Below are 15,299 nucleotides of genomic sequence, written 5' to 3'. Positions count from 1 at the left end.
TACTGATGATCATTCTAGGTATGGGTATTTATATTTAATGAAATATAAGTCTGAAGCATTTGAAAGGTTCAAAGAATTCAAGGCTCAAGTAGAAAACAAACTAGGTAAAAGTATTAAGGCACTTTGATCGGATCGAGGTGGAGAATACTTAAGTACCGAGTTTCTGGACTATCTAAAAGAGAATAGGATTCTCTCTCAGTGGACTCCTCCTATGACACCTCAGCTTAATGGTGTTTCGGAGCATCGCAATCGAACTTTGTTGGACATGATTCGATCCATGATGAGCTTCACTGAGCTCCCACCTTCGTTTTGGGGATACGCGCATGAAACGACGGTATTGTTGTTAAACAACGTCCACACTAAAGCAGTAGATAAAACATCATACGAGTTATGGAATGGCAAAGCTCCTAAGTATTCGTACTTGAGGATTTGGGGATGTCATGCTTACGTGAAGAAGACAGTGGGAGATAAGTTGGATAGTCGATCCACCTTATGTTATTTTGTAGGGTATCCGAAGAATTCAATCGGATATTATTTCTATCATCCTGCTGAAACAAAAGTGTTTGTTTCAAGGAATGCCACCTTCTTGAAGAAGGAGTTCTTATTGGATAAGAAAGGCAAGATGATGGAACTCGAAGAAATTCGAGAAGAACCCGAGATACAAAATAACGATCCTACACCTCAAGAATCATCACAAGACACGCCTATTACTAGGAGATCCGAGAGGACTTCTAGGCCTCCTATTAGATATGGTCTTCTTCTTGAAGGGGATCAAAGTGAACCCGACATTGGATGTGATCCAAGAAACTTCAAGGAAGCAATTTCTGATGTGAATTCGAATTTATGGCTTGAAGCTATGCAATCGAAAATAGACTCGATGCATTCTAACCAAGTTTGGTATTTAGTAGATCCTCCCGATGAAATTGTTCCAATTGGGTGCAAATGGATTTACAAAAGAAAGCTTGGGCCTGATGGAAAGGTATTGACCTACAAGGCACGATTGGTGGCAAAAGGTTATACTCAAAGACAAGGAGTTGACTATGATGAAACTTTTTCACCAGTCTCAATGTTCAAGTCCATAAGAATCCTTATTGCCATAGCAGCATGGTATGACTATGAGATATGACAAATGGATGTAAAGACTGCATTTTTTAATGGAAACATTAAGGAAGAGACCTATATGATGCAGCCTGAGGAATACACATCCATGGGAAGCGAGCATAAGGTATGCAAGCTTCAGAGATCAATTTATGGTCTCAAACAAGCATCAAGAAGTTGGAACCAGAAATTTGATGAAACGATAAAGGATTTTAGTTTTATCAAGAACTCGGAGGAGCCATGCGTGTACAAGAAAGTAGTTAAGAATGCGGTAACATTCTTAGTACTTTATGTTGATGACATCCTACTCATGGGAAATGATGTAGGGATGTTGCAGTCAACAAAGATATGGTTATTAGGTAGATTCTCGATGAAGGATTTAGGTGAGGCATCCTATATTCTAGGAATTCAGATCTATAGAGATAGATCTAAAAAAATGATAGGACTCACTCAATCAACCTACATCGACATCATATTGAAAAGGTTTTCAATGGATGGGTCCAAGAGAGGACATCTACCTATGTGTTATGGAGTTTCTCTATCCAAGTCTATGTGTCCCAAGACTGACGAAGAGATAGAGAAGATGACACACGTGCCATATGCGTCAGTCATAGGTAGTATCATGTATGGGATGATATCTACCAAACCGGATGTGGCCTATGCTCTGAGCGTCACGAGCAGATACCAAGCTAATTTCGGTCAAATGCATTGGAAAGCCGTGAAGGATATTCTTAAGTACTTGCGAAGGACTAAGAATTTATTCATGGTTTATGGAGGGAGAGAATTGAAGTTGGAAGGCTATACCGACTCTAGCTTCCAATGTGACGTGGATGACTCGAAATCAACCTCTGGATTTGTATTCGTGCTCAATGGCGGTGCTGTCTCTTGGAAGAGTTCCAAGCAGGACACCACAGTGGATTCCACCACTGAGGCAGAATACATTGCAGCATCAGCTGCTGCTAAAGAGGCGGTTTGGATAAGAAAATTCATCCAAGAGTTGGGTGTAATTCCTGAAGCTGTTGGTCCAGTCCCGGTGTACTGTGACAACACGGGTGCCGTTGCTCAGGCAAAGGAACCAAGGTCTCATCAGAAGTCCAAACACGTACTGAGGAAATACCACATCATCCGGGAGATCGTGGAAAGAGGAGACATCAGTGTCGAAAGAGTGGCCTCTACAGACAATATCGCTGATCCGCTTACTAAGCCCTTGCCAGGACCATTGTTTGACAAACATCGCGAAGCAATGGGATTACGTAGTATGACTGGTTGGCTTTAGGGCAAGTGGGAGATTGAAAGAGTGGGTGCCCGGTTAGCCAACTTGTGGCTAAGGGCTTTTATGACTCTATGTAAAACAATCTTTTGTTTAATATAATTTACACTTTTATAATGGCATTGACTTTATCTTTTTTCATAATGTTATATTATGATATACTATTGTTGTTTTGATAAAGACCTTGAATATACTATAGTATATGTAAGATGTGGTAGCACATGGGGATGGCTATCATGAAACACATCTTATAGTCACTGTATATTCTAAACTGTTCCTAGTCAATTGAGCCGTCCGCAAATAAGGGTAAGGATCGCTCGAGATTGAGACTAGCATTTGCAATGCCGAGTACACGTTTCATTGGTATGGAACATAGAGATGTTCAAAGCATGCAAATGGATATTCATATGATGAATGATCGAACTACCCTATTCGCACTTTCCAAGTGGTTATCACTTATCGAGTGGATAAAGTTCGCGGTTTTGGTTGTACACCATTAGTCTTTATTACTTGAAACATCATTGAGACTCTATATGCTAGTACTGTACTTTGACTCGTTTACCGACTCTATTGGGGTCATCAGGTGTCGGGATTGGGTACAGTTACGACACATATAGGAGTCGATGCTTTGTTGTCAAGGATTCACCACATACTTGCGAGTGTGGATATCCTATGCAATCTGAGGAGATATTAGTGTGACGAATCTCTGGCCAGAGTACATGATGTGTTTTAGGTTAATGGGTTTTCCTAGTAACACATGCGATGTCACTAATAGATCTCCAAGATGTTATGCATAGTTATCAAATCTCGAACGACTCTCGATATACCAATGGTTGTTGATTCGATCGGGATATATGGATGAAGGGACCGTACTGTACGCTAACCAAAATCTACTGGTTCTTGCAGGCACTATCAGTAATACCTAGGGAATCATGGGGCGATGTTGCTAGGCGCTCTTACCATGATTCGATGAGTAAGTTGGAAATTGTTATTCCGAGTCACAAGGAGTTGTGAGCCCACGGCTAGCTGTATTCCTGAACCATTGAGGGTTACACAAGTAATGGATTACTAAAACCCCGTAGAGATAGTTAAATTTAAAGAGTTAAATTTAATGAAAGAGAAGTTGGACTTCTTAACTAAAGGGAGTGGGATTTCCTAAAATGACATAGGGATGAGCATTTTTGGAAATCACTGAATTCGGATTCAGAAAAATTATCTTAACTTTAAAATATGCAGAAATGGTTTTCTGTGCACATTGGTAAAATCAGTTTATCAATCGGAGTCACGATGAATTTTATATTAATTTTTAGAACAACGGGCTTGGCTTGTTGGGCTTAAGTTATGGATTGTGGGCCCTAAGGAGTTAGAGTCCTAATGCAATTATAACTTAATCTAGTCTAGAAATTATCTATAAATATATGTACTGTGTTCGAAAATTACACAAGCTTTCAGTCTAGCAATTTTCGAAAATCAGTCTATATTATTCAAGAGGTTTTTCGAAAATTCCTCTATCCCTTTTGAGAAAATTCGGACTGTGATTTTTGTGAAAAATTACAATTCGAATTAACAGATCATATCTATTTATTCTCTACGTAAAACTTCTGATTGATTTCTAGTGCAGTCAATCAGAGGGTTTTTGTTTTTCATTCGTGGACCTAATTCCTGAGTTAGATCGTGACTGTCATCGGTTCTCGGGATTTACAAGAAGAGCAGATTAAATTCTGTTAGAGTCCACAATCAAGCCTTTGCTTGACGAGGTAAAAATTTAACTATGTTTTTATTTTTACTTGAACAAATTTAATCGTAAAAGTTTTGATACCCATATATGGAATCGTTCCATATAATAAAATAAAATTTTTAAACTTCCGCTGTACCGGGTATCAATTCTTAATTGATCTGAACACGTTTTCCAACACAAAACATGTATGTTTACAAAGAACAATATCCAGACATGTTTACACATAATTGATACATCAAACTAGAGGTGTAAAAACTAGCAATACAACAAGATACAACAAGATCGAGAAATCTCTCAATCAGGGTCATCCATACTCAAATCTTCTGGATAACAAACTCTGCTAAGTGAAAACAACTCACCTGCATCATATAACTCCCAACAAGTGAATCAATTCTGGCTCTATGAATAAATAATGAGAGCCAATCAATATCGATTGAGGTTGAATAACAAAAACCCCAAAATTGATCTCAAACAATTCAAGAATTATATCTCCAATTGATTTAATATCTTCAGCATAATCAAATAAAAGACTCAACTGTAACTGATTTCCTTATCAACATATATTCTATAAACTTTCAATCACCATATGCATTTCATAATCTTATTCTTCTCTATTGAATTCCAGTTCATAACTTAATCTAAAGTCGATAATCGCATCTGGAACATATTTGCAAACTTCAACCATTGGTATTTCTACCAATTCTGGTTTACTTCTTGAACATATCTAGTGCACAGAATATACGCATTTCGGAATTTTATTGTACTCACATACCGAAATAAAGAAATCTGAATTCTAGATGTCATACCATATCATCATATTCATATGCACTTCCTATTTTGGTTATTCCAGTTTAATCATTTCAGAGAAGCAAGCTCCTGTTATTGTGCACTTGATTAGTGCATCTTCATCTATCTTGAAAACATCACTAAATAATCCCAAGTACGAACACATCATGTTCAAGCATATCTCGTCAAAATTCTAATTCAACTAGTCAATCAAATCCACAGATTTTCTTCTTATACAGAGATCATAACATAACAAAGCTTTCAGCTATCAAAATATATCTATTGCACCAAAACATAAACATGTTAGCTAACCAAAATCATCTGTTACCTGCAATCTCATTTTCTGGTGCATTTATGTCTGATCCTCTGTGTAGCTCTGGGATTAATCTTCATTCTGATTTTGTCTTAATCTGCTTCAATTAAAACACATTCTAGCAACATGTGTCATTTGCTTGCATCGATTACATCTTTATGAAATTTCTCTGTACTAATTGCTAGGATATCTCCCCCAACAATGAGTACAAAACCATCAGCACACTCTGCATTCTGACCTAACTAATCTATTTCGGTCCACTAGAGCTAAAGGAATACTCCCATAACTCTTACACTGTTGACTATTAAGCTGAGGTTAATCGTTGTTGCTACTGCCACTACCTCTGGCCTCAAATCTACTCGGTTGTGGAAATTCCGTCTGAGGTTGTGATTATCTCATATCCCGTGGCATGTCAAATGTTCTTTCTACTTCAGAAAACTAGTTTCAACTTTCTTGGCTCTGTCTATGGCTTCCATAAAAACTTCAGTCGCCATCATTTACTCAAATATAAATCTCTGAGTTCAGGCCTTTCATACACAACTCAACTTGAGTTTCTTCATTATCATCTACTCAAGGAATACTTAGCAGCAAACTTGAGGATCTAATTTCATAGTCCTCAATAATCAAATTGCTTTGCCTCTAATTAGCATATTCTGCTTTCTTGGCTTATTCTATTCTCATATCTTTTCTATCTGATATGAAAAGAAATCGCTGATAAAACAAATCTGTTTTCAACATAAGCCAACAAATAACATACCTCGGCTCTCAACGGATTTCTTCGTAACAATATCTTCGTAACAATCCACCAATGTTTTTCCAAATCTTGAAGTTGGTATACAATCATCCTGATTCTACATTCATCTGAATGTTGCAAAGAATCAGCAACTGATCAAGCTCTATAAATCAACTTCCACATACACTGGCTTCATCTGTATCTTTCATGTTGGTGGATGGTATGTCTGAAATGTCTTCAATACTATCTTCATCAAGGTAAGCATAACATTGTTTCATTCAGTCATAAACAGTTCTGCTCAATTTGAGACTCTTTCTTCATCTGAAGACTACTGTTCTGTTCCATCTGGGGTACTTACCTTACTCGAAACAAAGCACTGTTCTGGGATGCTTACTTCACCCGGGGAAAACCTTATAACAAAAGCTATAAGAATTTACAAAAATCATAACTCAGTAAGGCAAGCATTTCTATCAATAGTAATCATACTCGCATGCAATTTATCAAATCAAGTAAAGCATTAATCATGCAATACTATAAATGCATACGACTCAATCTACCCCTCTCACTCATATCTATCTCGGTCCAAAAGCAAACCAACCACTGCTCTGATACCACCTGTTGTGGGGCCTCGAGTTGCTAATCTCATACTTAGAGAAAATATTAATTAAACATCATTAATTAACAAAGGAAGGAAGAAGATCAAACAATTTTTTTTTTTAAAACGGGGTGCACGAGTTTCGTAAAAAACAGCGGACCGAGCACCCCCCCCCCACCCAACTCTCGGGTTGGGGAAAAATGGGCTGCGCTCGGTCTGCTAAAAAGAGCAGACCGAGCATAACTCTGGGCAGTCTTTTGCTCTGGTTTTTTACAGCAAAATTTGATCCTTCCATTCCTCCAAATCATCATATTCAAGTCCCAAAACATGTATGTTTACAAAGAACAATATCCAGACATGTTTACATGGAATTGATACATCAAACTAGAGGTGTAAAAACTAGCAATACAACAAGATACACAAGTATTTTACTAAGTTCGTCAATAGTAAACCAACTACTTTGTTCTCTAACATATTGTACAACTATAACACATAATCTTCAGCTGAAACCCGAGTCCACAAATGCTAACACTTTCAATCTCGAACCATCCAAATATCGTTCAACTCGCTCCAGCCCTTCCTATTGTCATGCACACATACAAACAAGACAATAGCAGGAAACATCCGGTGAGAATATAATTCCTAGTATAAAAGACATAAACATAACAGTTCATATCAATTCTAATTACTCAAATCAAAGCTTCAAATCAATACTTCAAATCAATAGATTTATATAGCGCGTTAAGGAATTGATTCATAATAAATCACTGCCATCAAGATTCGTATACGATCTTGACATGGATATCTATCTATCGTAGTCATCTGACTCGAAAATAAGGTCCATCTGACCTTGGCAAAAGAATCAATTCAATTTTCTTCATATCATATATAACTTAAATAAAGATCCACTACCTGAGATGGATCGACAACATCAAATTCTAAATCAAGAATAAAGAGCAATAAATATGTGGTTTATCGGGACAACTCAAAAAGCTTCATCCTTGAGTTTCAAAACCCCTGACTCTCGATGTCGTATTATACCTTTCATTTGTTTAGTCGTGGTTGATTTGCTCCCAATCTGGACAATCAACACCACAAACTCATATCAACTTATGTTCACAACTTCAATTAAAGCTTCAAGGCTAACAAGTCACAATCCTTGTTATTTCGTCAATCGATTTCGAAGTTGTCTTCTTAACTTGAAGCCCCCTGTTTTCAATTTGAAAACACAACATATATATCCAAGAACATCAGCAAGAACTCAAATAATATCCAACTCAATCAATCTAGACTCGAATACTTGCCAATTCTTGACTCGATGGCATAACGGTTAAAATTCAGCAACCGTAACTCATTTCCAATAATTTTAACCATCATATCTAAATCATAAGCATCTCATACCAGCCATATATCATCAAACATCAGCAAAATCAGAAGCATAGGATCGAATATAACTTCTGAAAAATCATAGCAATTGCAACCGACGCTTGTTCTTCGATCCAACGTCGATATTGTAATACATATCAATTCTAACAATCATATTAACTTCTAATACACTTCCTAACATCAATATATCAGCATAAACCAGCAACATCAAAGGTGTATTAATTCGAATATAAGCTGGAAGTTCATATCAAAGTCCAACGACATCCGTTCTTCGTCTCGGTTTTGAATATATTATCACAACTAGATCAAGAACATGTATTCATAGTTCTAATCTGATTTTCCAAACATATAACATCTCAAAATAGTTTGAATCATAAGAATTCTTACATCAATTTTTAGCCCTCATCGCAAGGATTTCGGAACTATCTTCGGAATTCAAATCGCACGACCGGATCAAAAAATATCGACGTTTGAAATATAAACTTAACTTAAAATTCTGAATTCTCTCCTCTCGGCTCTTAGCTGAAGATTGATGATTCAGACTTCAATTACTCTGATGTATGTATAGCACACACGTGTGATTTCCCACTTGCAAAGAAAATTGCACTTTAGCCCCTCAACTCTTCATTAATTGCGATCTAGTTCTCGGCCAATGAATTAATTCAATTTCAATCCTAAATAATTTAAGAATATTAGAATTTAAATCTAAACTCCAAAAATTCTCAAATTAAATATTCTCGGATTAAAAATTAAAAATTGCATTTTAGTCCTCGAAACTTCGATATTTGCAAAACAGTCCTTGCTCGAGTTTTACCTCCGAATTAAATCCTCTTCAATTCTTGGAACATGGAATTTCCATCTTAAATTCCAAAATATTCAATTCAAATATTTTATTCTTTTAATTTAAGAATCCCGGAATTTAAATATCAAAATCCGTAAATTCTCAAATTAAATATTTTCGACTCGGAAATTAAATATCTAATTTCCATAAATAATCCAATTGAATATTTTCCAATATTCGAAAGTTACATCTCTAATTCCGTAATTAATAACTTAATATCTTTGAGCATTACAATTTACTAGGAAGAAAAAATAAAATGTTGAAGGTTGCACAAACCCACGCCACCCAAATATAGAACTCAAATTTGATATCTAAAATTTTGAGTTTTTTTGAAGGTTAAGCTAACGGAAAATCGCGAGAGTGAAAAGAGAAGAAGAGAAAAATTAAAAAAAAAAAACGTTGAGGGAGGGAGTCGGTTAGAGGAAGATCAAAGAAGGCAAAAAGAAAATGTTCAGGGAGGGACAATGAGAAGGAAAGAGCGAAGAAGACAAAGAAAGATTAAAACTAAAAGAATGAGGAACGAGAATTATTAAGAGAGTTTATTAGGTTTAGAAACGATAAAGCTGTGGACAAATTGGTAATTTTAAGTACAAGACCTCTTTTTTTAAATGCAAATGTTGTGAGGTCCATTTTTCTAAATTTTCCAACAAAGGACACCCAACCCGATTCGACCCACCAAATTTTCCCCATTATAGATGACCCGGCTTCATGTCCATTCTCAGTCGCCCTGAGATACTGCCAGCACCGTTTCACACCAGGAGGAAACGAAGAAAATTCTTCCCCATTTTCGGTTAATCAATCAATCAATTCATAACATTAGTAGAATCTCACGACGCCCCTCGCCACTCTTGAATTCATCGACTCTTTACCCGTTAATGGCTGGTTTTCAGCACCGATCACTAGTTTTGAATCACTCTGCATCGCGGAGTACATCGATTTGAGCGATCGGGCTCCACGCTTCGCCATGTTTGAAGCGCATGTACGCATTCTCTCGTTTAATTTGTTTTAACCATTCCCCATATTGTTTTGCTTGTGCATTTATTTTCTTGTACTTCTCAATCGGATATTCGTGGGAATTTATTATGTTCGTCATTCATGTTTAAGGGGTGGATGAAGAGTTAGTAGTTACTGAAACTAGTTTATTTTTAATTTTTGGTGTCTCTGGGAAAGTTGTAGTGAATCGGGCTTCTGATTACCTCATCAAAATGCTATGCTATTCGTATCGTTTATGGTTTTTTTTCCCACATCTTAATTGCATGTATAAGAGCACAGATTTGCTGAAATTGTCATGTGGAGGAAATATGAGTTTATTTGGCTTTTCTTTGTTTCAAGCATGTAAGGGTTGCCAATCTTTTTTTTTTTGGGTACTCTAAAGTGGAAATGGAAGTGGCGAGGGTGATATTATTAGGCCAAACAGGTTGAATGAGGACATAATCTTTGATTGTAGCTTTAGTGGAATTGGAGAAATTTGGTCAGGCTTACTGTTTAATGTAATGGAATAGGATAGTTTGTGCAAGCACTATAATATGAAGAGAAGTGAATCCTCAGAACCACAATAATGAAGTTTCTTCGTCTTGTTTTTTTAATTAATACTTGAAAGCGACACTCACGTAATCAGGACATTTGCTTATGTTTCTACAGTTGGCCGTGAACGAGAAATCTATTAGACAATAAAAAAAAAGATAACACGTGAAACGTTTGGTGGTTCATCTTCAGAAACATTTGTTTGATAAAAGCTGTATGTACAACCTGTAATACATTTGACATTCTCACTGTCACCGACATGTAATAACTTTTAATGGTGAACATATGGTTTCCCATGATTAATGACTTAGCACTTACTTTCCAGAAGATATTCTAAAGATCTAGAGGTGCCCCATGCCTGTAGTGCTAGTGGATTAATTGTCTTTAAGGTCGAAACATAAACTCTTTATATATAAAGTTCTAGTTTCCTATCAAAAAAAAAAGATAATCTGTACTATCACGTGTTTGGCGCGCTTGTGCATTTCAGTCTTCATGTGACTATCCTTTTTTGCTTGGTGTACTCTGTTGGTACTGGGTTTCTTCAGAATCCTTCTAAAATATCTTCATATGGCATATCCTTTTCTCAAATATCAAATTTTTGGGTTTGAGATTTTGGTTATCATGGTGGAAGACCCTTAGGGTGATTCTTCAATTGTGTAATTGAGCTTTTCTTCTTTATGCTATTGTAGGTTCTGCATTTGCTTCGAAAGTATCTAGGTGAATATGTACATGGTCTGTCAGCGGAAGCCTTGAGAATCAGTGTGTGGAAAGGTTATTTCCCCCAGTTTAATCCGTCTTTTGTTTACATTTTATGATTTAGCTGTACATTTATTAGCATTTTCAGTCTACATATTTTAGTTCAATGTGCCTATGTCATCAATCTCTTATTTTTTACTTTGTGCAAACTTATTCTACCTTATCGTCTGAGATCGAGGATTGAATTTAGAGTATTTTAATCCAGGATACTAAACACGTAGATAGAAGTTGTGCACCCTACCCTTGGATGTTGATTTGGTAATTTTGAGTGCTCATGTCATAGGTTACACTATTTTAATTTTATAGCAGTGCTTTTCTCATTTTTTCATGGATTTTACACTTCATGCAATTTGTAACTTTTTCCATGTTGACCTTGTTGGGATATTATCAAAATTTTCTATATTGCAAAATGATAACTTTATAATTCACCCAAATTGTTGCTCGTTTGTATTCTTCATTTATGGCGGGCTTTGAAAAGGTTTGCTTGGTGATCGATCAGCTCTATGTATTTGCTTACTATGCCATCTAAGATTGGGAGGCATGCTAACAGTGGATTTGTTATGTGTTGTTTTCTTTAGGAGATGTGGTTCTCAAAGACTTGAAATTAAAAGCAGAGGCATTGAATTCCCTGAAGCTTCCTGTCACAGTCAAAGCTGGTTTCCTTGGTACAATAACCTTGAAGGTAGCTTTGTGACATGGTTTGTTGTTTGTGCATTAATATACCCGATGAATGTGATCTAACAGCATATTTGTTAATCTTCAACACTTTTGCCATCTTTTCTCCTTCTTCTCTTTTAGCTGCAGTGAAAAATTATATTTATGGCCCTTTTGCTCTTAGAATAACAACTGAGAGAAATTGTACAACCTGAAAGTTGCCTACTTTTGAAAATTATGCAGCTTGTTTCTTCGAGGCTTTATTCCATGATATTATGTAGTTACATTAAATCTTCTATTTAGGTGGATGATTAGTCATTCCTGAAGTGGAACAGAAAGAACTAAATTTTTGATTGAAAGGTTGCCTGAATGCCGCTTTTTCTTTACATCGTTGTGGTCGTGAATATATTGGTCTTTGAACTTTGTTCATATTTTGGATTTCACATTTTTAATGTTGGTGGAAAGAGTAGTCCTTTAATAAGATATGGAGACTTTGACTGGGTGGGGGATTTTGGGAGTGGTACGTTATAGGGTGAAGACTTTGGCTGGGTGGGGGATTTTGGGAGTGCAGTGCTGTCTGAGGGCGAAAACGATGCAGATGATGTGAAGTTTTAACATAAGATAGATGCGGAGGGTGGGGTTGATAAGGGTTCAGTAAGAGAGGATGTAGACAAAGTGGCTGAAGACGAGGGCGGCCTTTTAGAATGTGGTGCCGTGGATAATTCAAAGGTAACGGCTGTTCCTTTACTGGAGGATAGCAAGGATGGGTGTTGAGAAGGTATTATTAGAAAGTGAGACGGGGAATAGATTGAAATCTGATTCCTCAAGGGAACTGAAGATTGAGCTTCGAGATCAAGTGAGACGTTGCAAAAGTGTTGGCCCTCTTGTTCTCTAAGCCCAAGTTGGTGTGTGCTTTGTCGGCGGGAGGTGGAGACACAGGAACACATCTTCATTCATTGTACCTTCACCAGAGGCCTTTGGTATAAGCTCTGGCGGAGTTGGGTTTCGTGTGGGTAACTCCGAGTTCAGCAAAGGATTTATTTGCTGGTGATCTAGATTCTAGGGCACGAGCTTGGTAGGAGGGGGAGACTACTTTGGATGGTGGTGATTCATTGTATTTGCCAGCACATTTGGCTGGAGAGGAACAAAAGAATTTTTGAAGATAAAGCGGAATCGGAAGATGTGTGTTGGAAAAAGATCAAATTGCGGGCTTTTATGTGGATTAGGAATCATAAAGAGTTTGCTCTGTTCTCGATTTTAGATTTAGTTAGAGACTGGAACGTGATACTTTGTTGATATTTAGTGGGTTCTAAAGGTTCCATTTGCGGATAACTTATCTGCTTTTTGTAATTATTACATGATCCTTTATATATATATATAATTATTACATGATCCTTTATATATATATATATAAAATATAATATGATCTCGTTTCTTATAAAAAAAAAGTATTTTTGTTTGAAACATTGTGAGAATTGAAATGTGGATTGTAACTTAAGAAGCCAAAGTATCATAAAAGGAGAATTTCAGCAGTCTGAACTATTTCCTCTTGCGTGCATGTTTCATCAGACCATGTTACACCCTGATATTAATGATTCGGTCAAATTTTTTGGCACAGCTGTAATTGGAAGCTTTTCATTCCTTGTTCTGTTACTTTTATTCTCTCTTGTCCTTGTTTCTATTTGGTAGAAAATGACATTTGTAAAAGTCTAAAATATAGAGATCTCACTGAGTTCCTCCTTGACCCACACCACCTCCCCTACCTCTTCCCTCCAAAAAGTAGTCTTAGAACTAAAGGTGAACACCAAACTATAGTTAGACTAGAATAAATAGATTTTTTTATGTAGCTTTTTTGCTTAAACATTAGGTTCCATGGAAAGGCCTTGGCAAGGAGCCAGTCATTGTTCTAATTGATCAAGTGTTTATTCTTGCCACTCCTGCACCTGATGGACAGTCTCTCAAGGTTAGAATATTATCGTTTGGTACCTGTTGAAATGCAATGCATTGCTAATAAACAATTCATCTTAAATATGTATACCCTTGTGCAATTTATATTTCTTCTCTATAAGGAAGAGGACCGGGAAAAGCTTTTTGAGGCCAAACTTCAGCAGATTGATGTAAGTATCCTTTGATATAATTTTTGCTTCCTCCTGTTATCATTACCACTTAAAACTGCGCAATGCAAGCTTGGGAGAGTATGGCTTAAGCAGGGATTGATGTTTTGTGGTATTGTGAAGGAATTGCTGCAATCAGCTATTATTATTATTTTTTTTTGATTAGAAACATAAATATTATTAATAATTAAGATAACTAGAGTACAAATTGTGGACCAGTGATCCACTAATCCTCAAAAGAGGTTCAAGTACATCTAGCTCAAAGCTAAGCTCCAATCCCTATACAAATCTGAAATCGCAAAAGGTTGAAATTCTTTTATATTGTGTAGCCAAGTTGATCCGCTCAACTTTATCTTGTCCCAAGTAACTTCAATCGAATCTTCTTCATCTTCAAAGATCCTTCTGTTTCTTTCTAGCCAAACAATCTAGCAAACGCAATGCACTAAAACATCCCACAAAATTTGCCCCCTAGTTCCCAGTGCCCAACACAAATCTGCTCCGAATAGCTCTCTCGTGGAACCTGGTGCCACCCATGACAAACCCACTTCCTGCAGCAGCAACCACCATAATGAACTTGTGTATGTACAATGAACCAACAAATGATCTTGACTCTCTGCCCCTTGTTTGCACAATACACACCAATTAGGGCTCAAGGAGCAATTCGGAAACCTCCTTTGAATCACATCACAAGTCGGCAATCTTCCCAACACCGCAGTATCCTTGTCAAAAACTAAGTAAACTTTCAAGCTAGTACCAACAACTTTATTAAGACAATAGTATGACACCAATACGAACATGGTCAATACAGAATAGTATCGGCTAGATTTCTGGAGCAAATATTTCCTCAATTTACCTCTCATTTGCAGATTCATTTATTCAAAGAGCTAGATTTTTATCAAAGTTTTTAAGATCTTAATAGAGGTACATCCGTACAAATACAATGCAAAATCATTTAGCCTGTAAGAAAAGCCATTGTTGAAACTAAATAATATTCCGAATTTCTCCCTTTAAATTTACTACTTCTTGCACCTTTTGATTCGATGTTTACATTTCAAAATTTGGCTCTTTTTAGGAAGCTGAAGCAGCAACTCTTGAAGCATTATCGAGATCAAAGCCTGGAAATGTATGCAGGATATCCATAACTCTATCTGCATGCTGTGCATGACAAATTTTCTGGTGTATATGAATTTTATGAATGGGTCAAGTTTATTATCATTGTTGTGGTTTAATCAGTACTAGATTGATCCTGCAGCACATAATTAGGCGGCCAATGTTTAATCAGTTCTTATTGAATTTGATTAGAAAGTGAAACAATTGGTTATGTAACCATTATGTATGACTTAAGCTTTACCGTTTTCTTTTATTTTATTTTTTGGGAGTTTTTATATACATACCACGTATAGTGTCGGAGTGTTCGTATACTATTTACCTACCAGTAAGCAGTTTTTCTAGAGTTGGAATTTTCATGGACTGGATGTTCCCTTTCTGCAT

General features: G+C 36.5%; 1 protein-coding gene across 5 annotated transcripts in view; it reads left to right on the top strand.

Annotated features, from left to right (window-relative positions):
* The first annotated feature begins 9,429 nt into the window (after positions 1-9,429).
* The window catches only part of LOC140863173 (uncharacterized), a 71,497-nt gene continuing 65,627 nt past the window's right edge, over positions 9,430-15,299 (top strand). For 3 of the 5 annotated variants that reach the window (XR_012143862.1, XM_073266551.1, XM_073266431.1), the window contains exons 1-6: positions 9,431-9,739; positions 10,974-11,055; positions 11,619-11,722; positions 13,562-13,657; positions 13,764-13,811; positions 14,881-14,931. Coding sequence is in view for 4 of the 5 variants with exons in the window: in XM_073266551.1 (XP_073122652.1) it covers positions 9,725-9,739; positions 10,974-11,055; positions 11,619-11,722; positions 13,562-13,657; positions 13,764-13,811; positions 14,881-14,931 (396 nt within the window). In the remaining variant the exon portion in view is untranslated. Of the gene's footprint in view, positions 9,740-10,973; positions 11,056-11,618; positions 11,723-13,561; positions 13,658-13,763; positions 13,812-14,880; positions 14,932-15,299 lie in introns of all 5 variants that reach the window. The other 2 variants (XM_073266693.1, XM_073266616.1) reach the window with 2 other exon arrangements.

Source organism: Henckelia pumila, chromosome 1, assembly GCF_033568475.1.
Source record: "Henckelia pumila isolate YLH828 chromosome 1, ASM3356847v2, whole genome shotgun sequence".
NCBI lineage: Eukaryota > Viridiplantae > Streptophyta > Magnoliopsida > Lamiales > Gesneriaceae > Henckelia > Henckelia pumila.
The sequence above is the reverse complement of the archived record's forward strand: the minus strand, read 5'-3'. Positions and strand labels throughout refer to the sequence as shown.